This window comes from Stigmatopora nigra, chromosome 16 (assembly GCF_051989575.1).
Source record: "Stigmatopora nigra isolate UIUO_SnigA chromosome 16, RoL_Snig_1.1, whole genome shotgun sequence".
In the NCBI taxonomy this organism is placed as follows: Eukaryota; Metazoa; Chordata; class Actinopteri; order Syngnathiformes; family Syngnathidae; genus Stigmatopora; species Stigmatopora nigra.
This window is the reverse complement of record NC_135523.1, coordinates 7,554,327-7,575,262: the sequence shown is the minus strand read 5'-3', so window position 1 is coordinate 7,575,262 and position 20,936 is coordinate 7,554,327. Positions and strand designations below refer to the sequence as shown.

Genomic DNA, 20,936 nt, shown 5'->3' with positions numbered 1-20,936 from the left:
AATACAGGGGATATTTCTCTAGATGTTCTAAATTTCCACAAGTTAACTACCTACCAACGCCGACTCATTTACTAAGCGAAGAAATGGACTTTGACGGCCAGAAAAAAGAAGCAAGAAGAGCCTGATAGTGACAAACCTGCTGCCCTCACCTTGGTAACTGTAGAGATCCCCCACGCTGTTCTGCCGCGTGATGTGCTGCCAGTAAGCGCTGCGGGGCAGAGAGATGGACTTGCTGAGGGTCTCCGAAGAGTGCACCTGCAAGGCGAGGGACAAGCAGAGTGTCATATGTTTCTTTTCGCTCACTACGAGGAAGCTCGTGTTTTGGCAAACAAGAAACATGTTGAATATTGAGGAGCCGTGTAGGAGGTGTAACACAGGGTGAGGTTTACGGATTATGCAATCATGAGAGGTCAGTTGATTTGAAAAAAAATGAACATACAGTGGTATCTACTTACAAAATCTTGTACATAGTACATGTTCAGCCAAATCTTTCATATGCAAATTAAAAATAAGATCCCAAGTTGTGAAATTCCCCCAAAAAGGTATTTTATTTTGAAAGTGCCACGGTAGCATTACGTTTTGCTTGGCAATCTCTGTTATCTTCTTCAGGTGATTGGAGTGGATTAGGACTCAAATGAAGGTACTTAATCAGGTAGACACACAGGAGTGCGGGTGGACTGATGTAAAATTTAATAACAAGACCACTAAATAAAGCCTTCAATAAAAAAAATGGGGAAAAAGCTACACCATACCAAGGAAACTAAATTTGCTGGGCGAAACACGAAAGGAAAAATGAAGCACACCATCTTTAACACAAGCCAAATGCAAAGAATTACTCTGACACAGCTTGACAAGACACACACGGTTTGAAGACACAGACAGGGGTTGACAAGACAGTTAGAGACACCTGGGTCACACGAGGGAAGACAAGGAGGAAAGACACAGCAGGTGAAACTGATGGGTAGCCACATGGACAGGACACACAAGGGAAATGCCCAAACTACAAAGCCCCAACAAAACATGACAATCTCCCTACACTTTGCTGGCCTCTCATTGGCTGTCTCACAACAACAACAACAACAACATTTGACCGCCGTTCGAGGAGGAAGAATCCTTAGCACGGCCTCTGTGATTTCAAAAATGAGGAAGAATGGGATGGAGAGACTTATTCATTTGGATTATTTCTGAAAAAGCAGCTATGTAATGTTAAGTTTTTTTGAATACACAATTTGAAGTTGTTAAAATGTCTTATGTTCGTGTGTTCAGGTGCTTTTTATGTTGCCTAACATCAACTTCCCCCTTAAACTTATGCACCTGCACGAATAGAAAATGTTTTTGCATGCTTTTAAATTTTAATTCATTATTAAATCATTTTCTCTCATTATTGTATGTTTCTCCCATCTTTCATACAAAACTGGGACACTTTGATCATTTTCAAAGGGCTTAGTTGGTAGGTTTTTTGAGGACCGTAGAAGGAATTAGAGAATTAACATATAAAATACTGCTATTTGTGAAAAATCCAACTTAAAAACAGGCTCTGGAACTAATGAATTTCGTAAGTAGAGGTGCCACTGTATTTAAAAATATTGCCGAATGTTAGGGTCTAAGTTTACTGCCATATAGCCAAGGCTCATCAAACACAACACAGACTCACATATGGAAAGAAAACTGATGATTGAAGGACAAGTCGGCAGGGTGTCCAAGGACATAAGTAGTCAAGCAGCAATGATACCATTTTTCTCCAGTCTATAAAACACACTTTTTCCATAGTTTAACTGGGCCTACAACTTATACTGAATTGTGACCAATGTATGATTTTTCTTTTTTCACATTGACAGCCTGCCAGAATTACGCTTTAGGCATCTTCTACTTCTACAGTTATTGGAGTTGTTGAAGAGTGATACTGAAAATGGTAGTGATTTTTAAGGGTATAACAGTTCTCGATGTATAAACCGTTTCAGTTTTGCATATTTGGCTGGGTTCGTTTGTGTGCTATTTTCCCTTTTGCTTATATTATTGCTTGTTCATTATTTTATAATTGTTATGATGGCTTTTCTTATGAACTCAGAGTACATTTTTTTAAATATAGTATAATTGTTTATAATATACTGGCCACTTCTATAAAAGGCTTTAGGGTATAGGCGATTTGTGGCAGGCAAAATCCACCGATCAATCACGTCAAGTGCTTTTAGTCAATCAATCACCTGTGACTTTCAAGACACAGATAGAAAAGAAGAGAACAAGAGACTTATTCATGGAGTGGGGGGTGTAGTGTAAGTGAGAAAACTACGTATAACAAGCACAGAAAAGATGGTAGAAATGGTATGATACATGTGGATTATAAATGGCCAAGGTTAAAAATGCACAACACAAATGGAAAATAAATAAATACTTTGAAGTATGTCATACTTTTCCAAGGGGGATTTCATTTTTTAAATTTTTTTTCATTTAATTTTTCTGAGTGCTTGGTTCGCTTAATTTGGGTGCCAAAAAGGCAGGAAAAAAATGTGTATACTTTTGTTATTAAAGATGCAAACAATAGGAAACGTATTCATTCATTCATTTTCCGAACTGCTTATCCTCAAGGATTGCATGGGGTGCTGGAGCTACCTATACTTGGCGTTATTCAACAGACTGCTATTATACTTTGGCTCTATCTTATGCAAAGACGTGAATATTCACCTTCCTCCGTGTCAGAATGATTCACAAACCTTGTGCCGGCCACTGCTGTCTTTGTACCCTTAATTGGATTTTTCTTTTATGAAGAAAACAAGGAATGTTCTTGCAAAATATTTTTTTTGAATAGCTTGGATAAGAGTTAAGATTGTTTTACATGTTTGGCTGTATTTAAAAGTAATTCCAATTAATGCATGGAAAGAGTCACCTTGTGACAGTTTTTTAAGACTGATTTTCACTGTCTCTCAATCCTAGGCCTTCTTTGATAAAGTTCATAGTCAGGGATGATTCATAGTCTTATTACTGCCTGTTGAATGGAAACCAATGACATTTTTTTTTACTTCTGATTCTCACCATAATGAGTGTTAGGTTTTGAAAAGACAAACTTTGCCTGGCGTTGATTGGTTTTTCTCCTCCTCGGGTGGTTTTCATTCAACTGTCAGTTACTCTTTCTGCCTTAGTGATACTGTGTCACTTAACTCTAAACCACCACCACCACTAGTAGTTGTCCACCACCTTTGCATTGAATCAATGAGCAAATATATGAATATACACTACCTGTGAGCTTTTCTCCATCTCCTCCATCATCCTCTCATGCTGCTGGGCAATGGCCAGAGTGGCTGAGTGGACACGCTGATAGATCATCTCCCCCTCTCGTGTCTGGAACGTGAACAAGCCTTCGCCTGTGTCGCACATCCTGTGCCCGGAACAAACACACACTCAGACACAAAAGCGAAGTAAACACACTTTGACGGGGCTCGCTGTTCGAAGCACACGCTTGGCTGCATGTTTCCAGAGAGACGCTGATGTAAGAGCACGCACACAGGCATGCATGCATGACTGCACTGAGTTAAAATGTCGCCCAATGGCTTTTGCAGTACATGATAGCTGGGAAACTTTAAACATCACTTTCATTGAGAAGTTTTTTTTCCTCCAAAGTACTTATTTTCTCTACCAGGTATATACTTAAATATATTTCCAATTTAAACACTAAGTCACCCGACAGTGTAGTGGTTCATTTGCCTGACTTCTCTGCGGGAAGCGTGGGATCGATTTCCACTCTGTGTACCCTACAGCTGACTAGCGACCAGTCGAGGGTGTAGTCTGCCTTTCGCCTGAAATTCAGCTGAGATAGGCTCCAGCACCTTGCCACCCTGACAAGGACAGCACAAATTGATTAAACACCAATGATGTGTTTGAGGTTTACAGGTTGCTGGGGCTTACGCCATCTGGGAACAAGCAAAATGCAAACTACAGTAATCCCTCATTTATCGCGACTTCAATTATCGCAAATTCACTACTTCAGTAGATTTTCACATTTTTGTGAACTTTAAAGATTTGTATTTTTAACACTTTTTTAAGACCCTACTTTGCGATTTTTCAATTACTGCGCCCATGTCTGGTCTACATTTACCACACTACTCCACAAGCTACCCTATGTTCTCTCTTTTCCCCTCCTTCCCCTTAAACCAGCTACATATTGTGTATTAAAATAGGTACAAATAAACATACACACCTGCCTGACTCAAATGTGAACCATGTTGAGTCTCGGCCATATCTCCGAAGCGAGCTCAGAGGCCACATGACGAGTTTGAGGCGTGCGTTGTGGATGTCCCACAGATAGATGTTCTCATGGGTGATCTGCATGGTGCACTCCCCGTAGATGTCCAGGTTTGGAGTGGGCATTAAATATACATTAAAACGCTCTAAAAATAAAATAGATATCAAGGCAAGATTAAATTGACATTCTGTAAAGGGCATGCATGACTGAATGACTGATACTAATGTGTTATTAAAACACAACACAGGCATACATGGCAAATATAAGCTGAAATTTGCAATGTAGTGTAGCCAAAGTTATGACGTTTAAGTAAAAACAGTCGCCAGAAAAATGTAGGAAGCTGTTAAATCTTGTAATAATAGCATAACCACTAATTAGTGTTCTCAAAAGACTGTTTTCATATAAATAGGAAAATGCATTCAGAAAAAATACATTCACCGAAAACGAATGCCCCTGCGATTGGTTGGCTACCAATTCAGGGTGCCCCTCGTCTGGTGTCTGACGTCAGCTGGGTTAGGATCCAGCACCCCTGTGACCCTTGTGAGGATGAGCAGTACAAAAAATGAATGAATGAATGAAAAAAACAAAAAAAACTAATGCATTTCCTTTCTAGACTCCTCGCATCGCTTGAAGAATTGCAATTTTTCAGGATCTTGTATGCCCATATTTGAACAAATCAGAGCATATTTACTCTCACCAAACACACATATTCCTCCCTTAGAAGATTTACTATGAGATGTAAATAATTGAAGTCACAAGAGCTGCATCAAATGCCTCAGCAGAAATCACAATGGTAAACAGAGATCATTCATAGTTTGCCCAATGCACATTTTCATTCACTCCCGAGAATAAAATGTTCGCGTATTTGTTTATTCCGGCATTAAATCTAAAACCTCTTTGGGATGTGGCATTGTTTAGTTTTTGCAAAACGTTAGCATGAGAAACAAAAGGATTAAAACAAAAGGATGAGGGATGGAATATTTGTCAGGGAAAAGTAGAGCAGCCTTTAATCTTAGATAGGTTTTTGTCTCTGTCCCATGTTACACACACAAACAAAAATACACAGATATTTAGGACAGCTATTAAATTATTTTGAGCAAACTCCCCACAGGACCATCCAGAGCTCAGAACTGTCTGCAACAGAAAGTGTGGCCAAATATTTAATATATCACCACGCTTGAAAATTCAAAATCATCCAATTATTATAAATATATAATCATATTATTTCCCTAACTATCGTTAGAGATTTGGGAGAGGAGTCATGCATGTCCCTCTGCATCCCCCCACCCCATTTAACTGTCAGAGGCAGTAGGGGCTTCTTGATAATCTAAATGGGTTCTCACTAATTACACTCAATGATTCCAAAAAAAGCCATGTGTCTGCCATGGATGGAAAATAGCGATGTCATAGCTCAGTGTATTTTTAGGCTACTCTAATCTAATGATGGCCTCCTGCTGCTTGGTGAGGCTAGGGGTGAGGTCGTAGGAGGGTTACTAATTGAAATACGGCTGCAGGCTTTTTGACTTACTCATCATGGTGAAAATGTACTAAATTTAAGACAACTTTCTAGAATGTATTGTCGCGCTAATGTGAAAGTCATGGCGAGTGACGAAGTGGGATTTAAAATGATATATATAAAATAAAACCAATATGTTCTGGTTGTTAGTTGCACTTTTTATGATTGCTTCTTGCCATTCTAACTTTCTAAACCATAGTACATAAATGTATGAGCTTCATTCTATTTCTTGTGAGGGGGATATAAGAAAGAGCATCCCATTTATTTCACAGCGGTTTAGGACCATAATCTCATCCATCTCTCTGACAAGCTTCATTACCAGGGAGGCCAGTGATGCACAGCACTTCGCATTAGGGTCTGGAACAGAGCCCTGACCGCAGTCTGTGACCCGCGTACCCTGATATAAGTACGTTTTCTCTACAATACATACCTTTTGAAGTTGAACTAATATCTACTAATGCTCAAACGGAGCAGGTATTGATCAGGCGTCCTCATTAGGAAAGACTAATAGAACAGTGACAGCTTTACTCTGCTCAGACATGACAGTCTGCCGAAAGAAAAGGGTTGACCCGCAACGGTTATCCGTGTAAGCATGGACTAATTGGGCACTCACCGTTCTGCTCGCGCTGCACCCCCGCTGCTAGCAAGTCTGGTTCGCCCAGGCTGATGTCGTTGAGACGGCTGCCCAGGCACTCCACACTCAGCAGCTTGCACCATTCCTCCGCATCCAACTCTGCATGTGGCCACACAACAGCACAGCGATATAATCACCCAAAGTTCACGTCCAATGCATTAAAGCTAGGATTCAGGAAGTATAATAGAACACTATCTAGGATCCCTGTTGAGGATGTTTCCCAGAGCAGATAATCAGATAAGATAATTGTGTTTTTATCTTTAGACATGATAATGTAACATGTCGCTCACAATCCAAGTAGGGGTGTCACAGATGATTATTTCTGTAGTTGATTAATTACTGTTTTCAAACTTTGTCGACAAAGAAACTTATGTAATGTATAAATCTTGTCTTCCTGTTTTAAGCATAAATATTAAGCAATACTTCAACTGAAGTACTCTTCAAGAATGGTAGTTTAAAGACAGCCAGTAGGTTTTCATCCACTGTCGAGATCATGCTGAGCATGCGCACATGCCTGGAGCTCCAAACTCATGCATCATCAATTGGAGAATCAATAAGTTATTTCCCCACACTCAATAAAAATGCAATAGTGTCGTGAGCCTGTTAAATATTAAATTCATTTTCAAAGTGCAAGATAAAGTGCAATGTTTTGCATCTCTTGCAAAAACAATATTACTGTTTGGAAAAAATATAGGTTTTACAAGCTATTCCCATTAAAGTCTAAATGTATATTTAATTTAAATTCTTCCATCCTTATTTTTAGAACCTTACCTTGTGCACTATTGCTCAGTGAGGCTGAAAAACCAAAGTTACATACTTTTTGTACTGAAGAATGTTTAAAAAAAATCTAACTACTGGCTACCGGCTAAAAGTATGTGCATAAACCTGTTTATATTACTGAATAGGATTCCATCAAAGATTGAATAGCAACATGTATAACTGCAGAAGGGAAAATCCATTAATCCCTCCATTACCAATCTGTTTATAAATCAGTTTGTGAATAGCAATTTTCCTTCCTCATGAATCAGAAGAGATCATTTTCTTAGATAAGGTGTCCAATTGTCTTTTTGAGCTTTTGATGGGAGCCACTGCTGCATGAAATGAGGCAAAGGCAAGAGTTGTTTATCTTTTGTCAAGCTCCTTACCTCCAAATCCTTGTGGGTTTCTGGACATGTAACCATGGGGTGTGATGTGTACAGAGACGCATACATGTGGACGTAGTACAGCAGCAACGCAGTTGTGTTTTGGTGGTTTTTCATTTAAGCACGTTGTGGTTGTGTATATCAGCAACATTATCTTCAATTTCATTCATAGGGCACTCTCTTGCATTCCGTCTTTCCAGCGGGACATACCCACACAGCTTAGTTGGGTGAGCGGATGGTCTGTTGGTGCCTGAAGCGCTTCATTCACCAACATCAGAGAGCACAGCTACATTTACACACAGGAGACAGCTACTTAATGCCTCCCCTGGTTCACACTCTTTCAGAGTTACTGTGGCCTGTAAGTGCCTCCTGCACTTTTGAGGCCTGAGTGGAAAAGAAGCTAAACAAACAGAGTCAGCGCTCAGGCTTATGCATGAGGAGAATACAGTGGGTGGTGAATTCAGAATAAAACAAATCTTGCTTAGAAAGAGAGAATATTTTGGATCTGTGTGATTAAAAAGGGAATTTATTCTCGCTGTGGCAGCAAGTTTTTTAGTTTTGTTTACACAATCTTTGGGGAAAATGGATGCCATACTAACTCGGATGCTTTCAGACATGCAATGTCCTCGTGTAGCTGAGAATAAGGCATGAAGTCTTATCTATGTATAAGAAATTAATGAAAGGTTTTCAGAAATGTTTTAACTAAAGATATTAAGGGATGTTGGAGAGTGTATGAAAATAGTCATGCGTGGCTATTCATGTTTTTTTATATACATCGAAAAAGGCATTTTTTATTTTCATTTTGAGGCGTGAGGGAGAATATTTTGCTGCTAGGCAAGGTTGACTGTACATACCCAAGGGAACTCATACAAGACACGTGGTTGGTTTCTAGCATGAGATTGACACATGAAAGTAACAGCAGTCTACTGACGAAACCCCCAATGGGTGTGGATTTATTCTGCTAGCTGATTGGCCGCGCACATTGCAGCCGTCCCTATTATGATCAAAAGATGGGATCACCAATCACATCAACTTTATCTCTTGAGCTGATTGACTGCAAAGACCACAGTCTTGCCCAGACTCTTACCTTGTTTTGTAGTATGGTACAGAATTTCAACTACAAAAAAACTAAGGTAATTTTCATCGTTACTTTTACCATTTTGCGAGCACCCAAAGCATTTTTTTTAACCTTGCAACAAAAATGTGCACTCACCTGAATCACAGGCAAACGTCTTGGACGTGTCGTCAGAGAAGATAATGGCCACCGCGTGCTTCTTGGAGTCTCTCGGCATCCTGCTAATGTTCTTGATATTATGGAGCTCAGTGATCTAAAGAGGACAGAATTAGAAGTGTACATTAACTCACTTGAATCCAGTCAACGATAGCAGTGACGCTTAATTGACCTTCTTGTGCCACTCTGCTGCAAATGCAGTTGTAGTTTGTAGACTTTTGCATATAAACATCTCTTTAGAAATCAAATGTTCTATACTTAATATACACTTTTATAGGCTCAATATAACTACTTGCATCTGCTCTATAACATTCAACCCTGACACCAAATCATCTGAACCCCTTAAGATAAAGATTGAGCTTAACTCATTTAAAGGCCATTTTGTTCTGCAAGACTCAGCCTAGATGATAAAGCTTATTACATTGCAGTTGTCCATCATATGCCACCTGAAGGCCCTTTGTCAAAAAGACTGGGAATTAATCCGCTTGGGTGCAATGTAAAGATAAAAGCTTGTACTGTTGGACAAACGATGTAGTAAGACCACATCTCTTTTTGATGTTATAATTGATAAAATATGTTATTGATTTAGATAGATATTACAGAAAGCTTGTGAGGATGATACAAATACAGCATTGTGATTCAAGTCTTTTTATCACCTTCCAAGAAAGGGATGTTTTGTGTGGGTGGGTAGGTACATTGTATGTGTGTGAAGGTAAGCGGACAAAAAGTAACCATCAACAAAGGAATTTCTGAGCTGTGAATTCCAGTAGCTAGCCACTCCTGTATGCTTGAAGCATGAAAGGAAAATATTTGGTTGCATTCCCAGCCCCAGGCAGAAAAAACAGAATCATTTGAGATGAGTCCCATTTCACATCCCATTTGCCTTTTTTTTAAACACTGGAAGGTGTTGACTTTAATCTCATATTAGCACCAATATGCTTTGCCTGCTACACTTACATTGCAGCTTGTTTTCATTTTTATATTTATCAGAAGGACTGGAGAAGCACAAAAACAAAGACTAGAAAACATCCTCTCAGAGGGCTAAAATATTCTGGTGTTTTGTTGTGATGTATACCGACTCAGGCAAAGAGATGGGGAGAGTATGGAGACGAAGAGAAATGGTAGTGAAGAAAGGCAATCCTCTTTGTGTTGAGTGTGTAAATCAGCCACTGGCGTAGCCTAGTTCTTCCCAAATCACAGCGGCGTCAAATGAAGCCCTCAGACGGGACCTTTCTTGATCTTTGTGGCAATGCATTACCAAGTGCACTGGTGCATGTGCGCACCCATCCCTCACTTCAGCACCGATTGTACAAGATGCCTCACGGAGAGGGGTAACCACACAGGATGGCCCATCTGACAATGTGATGCAGTGAACAGAGTGCATGGATGCAAAGGCAGAGAATCATTTATGGAATAGTGTGCTTTATGATACAAATCAAAAATGTAATGTCATTTAACTTGTCCTACTGATTATACGTTCCTTACTGATTATTTCTTGATTCATCAGAAGGCATTGACCTTTTATTTAATCCCCAGTTCCAAGCAGAATCCCCAGCCCAGTGTGAGGGCATAAAATTGGCTTTTTTGGCAGGCAGCCTTAAATGGTGTGCAAGGTCGAGAGGTTCCAAGAAGTGAAAGTTGTGCCCAACCCAGTTTTCTTAAGCTGGATAAAATGTCTTGGAATATTACAAATTTATTGCATCTTTAGCGTTGTTTCTCTACATTAGGGTTCCTTCCCAAGATGAGCAAAGGGAGGTAGCAAGGTTCTGATTCTGGCTATTGTTTGTGCCCAAGAACCAAAAATTATTTACACCCTCCCTTTGGGGACGCTGTGGTTATCAGATGGTGTGTGCATATTGTGATAGATGACCCTTCAACTGTTCCTGGACAGTGGTGGTAAATTGAAGATTTCATTTTGGGTCTTTTTAAGACTCCGGAGAACTGTGACAGGCAACACAGTGAACAACTTTTGATGGTTTTAAAAAGATCCGTGACCAGGAGCGAACAATCAAAACTCTCTGTAGTGAGTGACTGCAAACCTTCACTCCCGATATTGTGAGTCACTGAACAGAATATTTCAAAAAGGGTTTCTTGACACCTGTATGAGGGAGCAGACTTGAGTGACACTAAAAAAGGAATTTCTAAGGGTTTTAGAAAATATCACTGTCAGCTTCTTGAGAGTTGTACTATGGGGTATATTGGTATAGTATGGTATATCTGTGCAATGTAACACATGTACTGTATGAAATTACCCTACATTTATGTTCTTTTAGGTGTTCAGGGAATCTTGTAGTTTCTTTTGTCTTCTTGGTAATACAAGGGAACAACTTCAGTTTTGAAAAAACGATACATTTGTATTTTATGGCCTCAGTCCTTTATTTACCTTGTGAAAACTTCTAAAGTAAGCAGATTTCTCATCAGGATACTTTTCCAAGCGCCGTGGTCCTTTACTTGATGCCTTTTTGAATACCAGCCAACATCTTCTAAAGATCTGCCAACAAAAAAAAAAATGTCGTTAATTACATGGGGAAACAGGCCAAAATTATTTTTTTAAATTATCTGGATAGTTATTGCATAGTATGTCTCTAGATATCAACTAGGGTCTGCAATGTTTTTGCCCATACATGGTGGAAAGGCTGTTGGCCAGCCATGTGGAATTGCCAAAATGTATAGGGACTTAAATTCTTCTCTTAGTAATATTCACAGATCAGACTTGAGTGCACTTGGTTTGGGTAGAAACGTTTCAAATAGCTTCTGTTTATAGGGAATTACTAACCATTTTTTTAAATGAATGCTTTTTCTAAATCAGTGTCTTGTTTTTAACTTTTGTATATTCATGACTGTCATGTAAATTTAAATGTGAATGGGAGAAATTAATGATTCATTTGCGAAAATATGTAGTCGTGAGGAATACTCTTTCAAAATATGAACGTTTTTTGTTAATTCATTTAAATTCCACATTTATTTAGTATAATTAATGGATTAACTTTGCTTTGATGACTCAAAATCTTTAACGTGAGACATGTGCCAACTGTGCCTTATTTATAATGCAGAGGTCTAACATTTGACATCAAATAGCATTTCAAACCATATCCAATAGAGAAAAAACATTGTCACACTGGGCCTGCAGAATATTGCACATCGTATTGATTAGTGAATCACAGTCTGCCGTGTCCTCAAGCTGAAGATGGGACAAGTAATCTGTGTAGAATTGCTTTGTCTTCAAGGTCATATTGACAGCTAAGCAAGATCAAGTATGTTTCTTTCAATTCCTCACTTTTTGGAATCAAAAAAATGAATGGCCAAATATGTCAAGACCACAAATCTGTTAAAACATAGTTACATCACGTATCGTTTAAAACCAAATCTGAACCAATTTGTGCAAAGACATCTTTACAGTCTTTCACAGATGAGTGAGGTGGTTATTGGACATATTTCATTCATGTTAACAGGCTTTCACTTTGAGCCGTAATTTTTTTTCTTCATTTCATGTCTGTTTTTATGTTCGTTTTAGATGAGACAATCTTTGCAAAGAGTCTTTTACACTGAGATAATTATTTTTACACTAAACTTGTAACCTAAGCAAATTATTGAAATGCATATTGAAAACAAGTACTAAATTTCACCTTTATTTAAAAAAAAAAACATGCAATAAATGCAATCTACTAAGCTCTACAAAATTTATTCTGATCAGTAAATCAACATTTTTAATCAAGTACGTTGTGTCACTGAGTTTTCAAGAGAGATGAACGGTGGCCATGATTGATTCTTTCTGGAGTGTTTAGATTGTCTCAATTGTGTGGAACTATTTAATTATTCATGTCTTAAAGCAATTGAGGCAAAATGCCATGCAATACTTGCCTGCAAGTACCAGAACTGCGGTTTCAGTCTCAACCAGTTTGTGGTCTAAACAACACATCACCTATGCTTGTTATCCCATGGCACAATTTTCACTAGGTAGTAATGTTCATTGTAGAGATGACACGAATTCTTTTTATAGTAGACAGACCAACTAATATTTTTGTGAATTGGATGAAAAACTGGCTTATATAAATCACAAGTCTACTTTCATGGAAGCTTATTAAAATCGGGAAATATTTTCTATGAAGAGGCTCTGAGAGGAGATTTGGATATTTTTTGGTTAAGGGTCAGCAAATGATAAATCAAAATAGCTTTTTGGTTAAGTGGATCATGTTTTTTTGGTCAGTTTGTTGATTTAATTGGGGCAAAAAAGAAGAGATTTTGTATTGTAAAGCCACTAATTGATCAATTGATCATTAATTCTTCCCATTCCAGATAAGAAAGATTTAGTTCTGTTGTTTTCTTTGGAAGAGTCTAAGATCAGCAGCATTCAGCAAATCCTCAATGTGCAAAAAGCTGATAGTGATCCAACAATGCAGCAAAGAAAGCAATTTAAAATACTAGTCCATGGTAGTTTTCAATGTTTAAGAACATGATCCTTCTATTTCCTAGTGGAGACAGCTGCTATCACTCTGCCAGATGTATGATTGCCTTGGGCCATGCGGTTGTGTTGGGAAACCATGGATGCACAATTAATTTGTTTACTCTGCAGCAGTACTTCATAAAAGGCCTGCTGAGTTCAACTTGGCACTTAAATAGTAATTGACTGGAGTGGATCCCTGGGTCCTTATCAGTCGGCCTTGATGGGCATCCATTTGAGTTAAGTGTTGCCCAGGCCCATTACCAACTGCAAACAACAACAAAAAACTTGCACGCAACACTTTGTAATGGACTGTGTTGCATGCATTGTTTATAAAATGTTTTAATGACCCAATTGAGGAACTTCATTCTGATGGAAATCATATAATGTCCAAAAAAATTAAATTAGCTTTTTAGAGGAACCAAAGAAGAGTATCCACACTGACGATGAGCAATAACAGAACTGTGATTTTTTTTTCTAGGTAGTAAAGACAATCCTACATTGCCTCATGGGAGCTTGAGTCTGAGGAGCCCTGTATTCCGCTCAAAGTAATTCAACCAAGGAGTGCTGAGATTAAGTAATTATACCGGCACAAAGGAAGCTCAATAAGATAGCATTTGCATAATAGGAACTAGGGGGTATGAATGGAGAGGGTTTAATTTTGTCTGTTCTACAATTGTCAGTGCTTTGTCAAGGCAGACCTATTCTCAGGCTTCTGCTGGGTCTTATTCAGACACTCTTGCATTAATTGTAATTGCAGAGTCTTGAATGAGGCTTGTTGGATAGGACCCATTTAATGCCCGAACATTGGGGGAGTACATGGTGTGGCACTGAAAAATAATTCACAAGCAATAAAAACGCACACGTACACGCATGGGAGAAAAAAAGAGACGTAAAAACAAAGTCATGACAAAGAACACCGATGCTCAAAATAAAATCTGGCTGCTCTATAATTTTAGCTATGCTCTGCTGCTCCACCTCCACCCCTCTTATATAACCATGTGCTACAACAGCAAAAGAGATATGGCTTAACTCCCTACTGAGAACTGGCAACTTTCTAGAATCAAAGTTGTGCTGATATGAAGACAGACGAAGTTCGTACTAGACTGAGTGAATACCCATTCCACTCAGTTATGCAACATTGTATGTCCCACCCACCTAACTTATAACTCTTTAGGAAACCAGTTGTGAAAGGGGGCACATAGCGTCAGATCTGAGTAGTGTGGCTAATTCCTGTAGTGATTGTGTCTTATTAGGGAATTTGTTGATTGCATACAATGTCATGGAATTAATTTGACGATGGACATAATGGAACACATCAATAGTCATGCATTATTTTTTTCAAAGTTAAGGACGGCTCGACATCAATGGAAGCTTGGCCATATGATTGTCAGCAGTGGGAGTGAATTGAAAGCAACGTGACATCAACAGCCTATGTGCATGGTGAAGGATTTTTTTCTGTGACAATGGTGATGTCTTTTAAGGATGGGAACAACAAAAGAAATCGTGTCACGTCAATATTTCTTTCGACTGTGTGGCCATCATTTGACCAATTGCTTAAGAATAATAAACCAGTTCTTCCCATGTCTAAAACACACTCTCACAGAAGCTTACAGGGCCACACAAGTCATCTCCAAATAGAGAATTGATCCAAAAAGCCAGACAAACAGAAACATTAATAGATACCCTTGTCAAAGAAATAGATGCCCTCATAAGAAATAATTGACATCAATTGTTGTAAAATGTATTGAAAAATATGATGGGAAAACCCTGCAACTATAACAATGATTACAAATGCGAATATTCAGCACTAAAATTTTTAATTGGGTTAGAGGTAAATAAAGCAAAATAACAGAATAGATCTGCTGAAGTGATCTTAATGCCCTGTTTGAATCATTACTGGGAGTTTCTTCTAGTGTCTTTTAGTTTTGCTATTCAGTATCACCTAATCAGCTCTTTCTATTCCACTTCTTTTCCCCAGCTGTCTCAATGAGCAAGTGTGCATTTTACCTTAGTCTTAATCTGCCACTTGTAAAAATATGTCATATTCATGTGGTGGTATTAAAATGTGTGCCAATGAGTCGTCATAGGTTTTGGCTTATGTCAATACTTTGTGCCGCCTTAAATATGTTTTGGCAGTTTGTCACTTAGCTAGGACTGTTGTTATCCTATCGTTCATCCTTCTCATTGCTGAAACTTAATATTGATACTTGGTACATTTTGAAAGGCACAAAACATGCTTGCTCTGTTGGTGAACTGGAATTTATAATATTTATTTAATCAGACTACCAAACACATTTTAATTCATTCAACTCTGGATAAGCAAAGTTCCTTTAAGTCCATTTTGTGTTTAACTTGAGAAAAGATAAAAAAATGCTTTTTTTTGGCAGTGAAGCTCTAAACAAATAAACACGGACGCTGAAACTTTCCCTCCCATCTTTTTAGAAGGCCCTAGTGTCCAAATCCGATTTATAGCTTTGGGGATGCTCGTCATTAAATTTTTCATACAACGCCCCCAAGTCAACACAACATTACTGTTGTAATATAGCCAGCATATTTACATGTCTGGCTGGCTATATTAGTGGCGTGACCCAAGAGATGAGATGACAATTTCTGTGAACAGTAAAAATCAGGGGGTCATAATCAGTGGGTCAGAGCGATCAAAAATAATGAGCAGATTTACATTCAGAGCACTGGGATGTACCCATACAACAGTAGAATACAAATTGGGTCATTAAATTTTAACACTTAATTAACACAATCCTAGAATGATTTATTAAAGAAATATTTTTCTACATCCGAGTTTAATGAGTTTCCTTGCTGTATGTATCTATCTTACAAATAAGAAGCAAGACTTAAACCCCACTAAATAATATTTTGAAGAGGGAAAACTACACAATAGTACATTGGTACTCCAATTGCATAGAACTGCAGTGTGTACATGTATGTGTTTGTTTGTGTGTGCATATGTATGTCTATATATATGCATACATACATATACCTATAGACATAGATATATAGCTTGAACTGTTGCATTCTTCTGCCCCACTTAATCCCATTTTAGCCTTTATTATTATTGTTACAGTTTAAATGATTGGATAGATTATGATTAAAACCTTGGATTGGTGAGTCATTTTGCAGCTCCGAGGTGCATAATTTTTCACTGTTGAAAAAACAACAACATCAGCACGGCGAGCTTGCCAGCGTGTAAAATGGGCATCAGTGAAAGTTGCCAGCTGTAGAGAACATTTCAAGGGCAACCTTTTACTTTTAGTGGAGATTTGTCTGAAGCAAGAAAAACACCTCAAGTGGTTTTTGGCAACGTAGTACAACTTCATGAAAACCAGATTGACCTCACGAAACAAAAGAGAATCTTGCCAAAAAGACTTAAGCTTTAAGATTATTGGAGCTTGTAGTCCATATGCGAATTAATTATAATATGCAAATGAATTGTAGCTAAAAATCCCAAGCGAATAACAAGTACATATTGATAAATATTTATAAATACTGGAACTAAATTAGTGCAGGAGCTCTGGATTTATCCGAAATGTGAACTAGTTTCAATGTAGAAGTGCATAGAGTAGAGAAGAGGCTAGACTACACTTGGGAATTTATTGATGCCGCGTTTCACCTGAGTGGAACAGCGATTCAGCAGGTGACAACTCGGTCTTATAAGTCAATTAGGTTTTAAAATCAGGAAAGACAGAAGACTATTTAAAGCAGAAACATATCTAATTGCAGAATTAATGCAGCAAATATCCCTGGGATGGACATTTGATTAAATTGCCTTGATGTTGAAAATTAATCGATCGACTCCAATTACGATCCCAGTGTTGCATTGAGCAGTTGTGCCGTAGTGGTGGCCTGTGTGGATGTAGCTCAACTCGCCATTGTTAAGTTCTTCAGACAGCAGTATAATTCTGACTGAATAAACAGGGCCTCTCCTGGTTGTAACCAATTTGTGCCCTTCAAATTGCCTCAATTGCCTCCTGACATGATTAATCTAAAATCAATTTCTTCAATCAATAGAATTCCGCACAACTTTGCGTTCCTGGAATATGCAATATTTGCATTTGGAACAACTTTCATTAGTGTTACTGATGTTAATTGCAGCAATAAATCATTGAAAGCTCAGTTTAGCACAGTTTGCTGTATTATTAGAATCTACCACATGGAAGAGGATGTGGTATGTCTAATTCAGAAGCCATTTTGAGGCTTTAATCATTTTTTTAAGTGCTCTCAAAAACACAAAGTATCATTGACTTCACAGACTTGTGCAATTATTGAGAAACTGTCTCCCCTCTTAATAATTTATGGTCTGTATTCATCCCAAACAGACAAATCACTCATCATTTAGATGAACTGAGGAGCTGTCTGAAGAGATGAGAATGATTTCCAATGACAGCCCTCTTCAAGTGAATGACTAATCACACAGGAGAATAAAAAATAGCAGTCTGTTGGACTCTCCAGTGTACGAGTGAATATTGAAACGAAAATGCATTACCTTGAAGGCACAAATGTGCCGCCTCCTCTTTGGAGCTTTCTAAAAAAAATGTGGCAAATGTGACAATTGTGGGAAGGGTTTAACCCCCCTGATGATTCCTGGTCCCGCAAAATATAATCTCGAGATAATCGCTACTTCAGTTACTGAAAATACATTTCATAAGAGCACTTAAATCAGTGTATAAACAACTCTTGGGCTAGATGGGAAGACACTTATTAGCATATCAAATAGAGGGATTTTGAAATGCGTAAAGAACAGACATACTAAATGCCTCGCTAAACCTTCTCTATTGGTTGTAAGCTCTCAGTGGTTTAAATATTTTCATCTTGTGGTAAGGTAATGCGTCACTCAGTATGCATGCAATCAATGTCGGCTTTTTGACCAGCTGTTGAAAAACAAGTGTCATATCAGATTTCTCTTAGTTTTACATTATGGAATGTTTTTGGGTTAGTGGTAGTGGGCTTTGTTAATGTAATGTTTTGATTTGATTCAAGTTCTGTGTTGGCTGCACTATCTCATTGTATTGTAGTTGTGAATGTTTAATGCTATTTTAGCAATGCAAGAATGTAGTTTTCTCCATCTGTGGACACAGGTTTATTTTCATATTGTTTTTTTAAGTTGTAAATGAAGGAATATAATAAGGATAAAGTGGTTCCGAAAATTAGATGAGATGAGACTATGACTTTGAACTAAATGCTTATTCATAAAACACAGGTCCACTTCTTTTGCATGTGAACAAAACTAATTTCAATTAAATTCCACTTAACTGATTAAACAAACCTCCTTGAATTCTCTTCCCAAAAAATCATTGCAATTCTGTCATTTATAAGCCCAACCGTACTATCAAATAAGAGGCAGTCTAAAATATGTTTACCTTTTCCTAACCCTTCGCTTATAAAACTTAAACTGCCAACAACCCGCACATGAACACCCACATGTACCGCAATATATTTTATGCTGCACGTCAAATGTTTGGACATCCCGTAATTTTGTAATTCGCCCTCGACTACAGCTGTTGGCAGGATGTCGAGCCAGCCATGCCCCAGTTAATCATAGATTAGTTTATCTGGGCCATTCCAAATCCTCGTGTGTGTAGTGCATTGCTACCTATTCCTTCCTGAAGACACATATGAACACACGGTCCCCCGGCGCCCTTTCTCTCTACGTTTGTAATTTCTTTGTTTGTCACATCATTGTCATTGCTCATTCCTCTCGAGTTTATATGCATGATTAGGCATTCTCATCAAACATGCATGAGCCACACCAGTGCCAAACACTGTTTCAAAAGCCTTATTTCATTTGTGAGGACCTTAGTGAGACTATAGGGCACGATTAAAAAGCAAACTGATGATCCCTGTCACGATGTCGAAATGAAATTATGAAAGAAAAAACAGTCCAGGATGACTAGGATTGCAAGGGCAGATGTGCTTTTTTAAAAAGGTAACCATGAAACAGGTTACCAATTGAAAAAAAAATTAAAAGGGATGAAAGATAGGAGAACAATAGCAAATAAAGATGGCTTTAAAGATAATTGCAACTCTCGAATCTCTTAATCCTGTCTGTAGTTAATGTGACTCCGAGAGGCAGAATGACCATATTATTGTAAATGTGCCAGTTTCCAATGAACCAGAATTATTCATTAAAAGGTAGCAGTGCAGAGTGCAGCTTTTTAGTGTCAGAATTCCAATTGACTGTATCTCCATATGTGAATTCATAATAAATAAAAGTTTGAAATACTATAGTGCTAGCATTCCCTGATGAATTCATTGTTTTTTCATTGACTTCTTGAAGTAAGGTTTTAAAAATTAATAAAAGTCCAGATTCTTGTATTATGGAAGCTAGAAATTAATCACAATATTGATTTTATTGCCATAATTCAAGTGCGAGACACTCTGCATCTGGAAATACTCTGTTAATTTCATCATTAAAATACGACAAAACAGCCCCAGAAGAAATACGTGCAGTCAAACTTTAGACTTCTTGATCAAAACTATCTTCTGGAAAAAAAGTATGCATATTACATTTGTTATAAATTTCAACAACTCCCTCTGTACTATTTTAATTGCATTTTATAGTCAAAGTTAATGATACTATAGCCATACTAACAGTTAACACTTGAGCGCACATCTTCCACTTCAGTAATAAACTCGAGCTGAGGTAAACCATCATTCAAATTATTGCTGACTGTCAAAACTAATCAAGATTTACATCTGTGGCTTAGAAATAGATTTGAACTGTGAACATTTTTTCTTTGGTACCTTGCATCCGCCTCAATGAGAAAGGTGAATGTAGACTAGGACCCGAATATGCATTGTTTTATCCAGCGTTCATGTATTTTCCAAGGGCACAGTGAAGCAAGAGTTGTTTAGAGCTTGAGAGACCAACTGGCTGAGTTGACTAAGATATCCACTTATTCATTAATCTGATGGTCTTCAAGAGGACCAGCTTTTCGCAAAGCATGAAATAATCAACCCTGATTAAAAAAAATGTAGTCTGAGTAGCCTGACTGAACATCAGCATCGGGAAAAAAAAGCTTTGTTCCATTGTGTATGGATTTGCGGTAGACTGAAACACCTGAAGCTGAACAAAATTCTTGGAAAATGCTGGTCAGCCTCCAAATTGGCCCATTTCAAAAGTTATTCACAAAAGGAATATTGGAACAATTCACTCACACACACTCCAGGAAACTATTATATTTTTCATTTTGGTCTCCTGTCCATCTTCTGTTGTCCTTTTGTATTGTTGAAAGAGATTTAGAAAAAAAATGATCCCGCTTAAATGTTTCATTAAATTCCGACACATACAATATCAAATTTTGTGTTTTTTCCTGGACAGAAACTATTTCTTGTCAATCTATCATGTGTTTCGCTGTGGCGACCCCTGAGGCGACAAGCTGAAAAGTCAGTCTGTGTTAAGAAGACATTGTGAAGACATTTTAGTTTTATTAGTGGCACTAAAACACGTTAATAGCAAAGACCGATGCTCTTTACAGTCCAGGATAATGGTGGTTCTAGATCTGCCTTTGAACAAGATTATAAATGTTATTGGTTTTAATATGTTGGGTTTGTGAGATAGGATTGTAGATTACTGAAGATAGATACAAGGTGGATAAAATAAATGCCATAGGCATCAAAGCTCTATTATTTACCCTTCAGTTATTACAACCTATTTTATTCATTATTGATTACAGCTAGTTTAACAGCTATATTTGCTTAGACCTACAAGAATTTA

General features: G+C 37.9%; 2 protein-coding genes across 4 annotated transcripts in view; one reads left to right on the top strand and one right to left on the bottom strand.

Moving 5' to 3' along the window:
* The window catches only part of LOC144209777 (uncharacterized), a 101,374-nt gene that overhangs the window by 2,078 nt on the left and 78,360 nt on the right, over positions 1–20,936 (top strand). The gene's annotated exons all lie outside the window — the stretch shown is intronic.
* dok6 (docking protein 6) overlaps positions 1–20,936 on the bottom strand; it is a 37,824-nt gene that overhangs the window by 3,279 nt on the left and 13,609 nt on the right. The window contains exons 2-7 of the mRNA XM_077736272.1: positions 11,144–11,251; positions 8,743–8,857; positions 6,367–6,486; positions 4,193–4,382; positions 3,235–3,373; positions 150–255 (exon numbers count right to left, since the gene is read on the bottom strand). Of these exons, the coding sequence (XP_077592398.1) occupies positions 150–255; positions 3,235–3,373; positions 4,193–4,382; positions 6,367–6,486; positions 8,743–8,857; positions 11,144–11,251 (778 nt within the window). The remainder of the gene's footprint in view (positions 1–149; positions 256–3,234; positions 3,374–4,192; positions 4,383–6,366; positions 6,487–8,742; positions 8,858–11,143; positions 11,252–20,936) is intronic.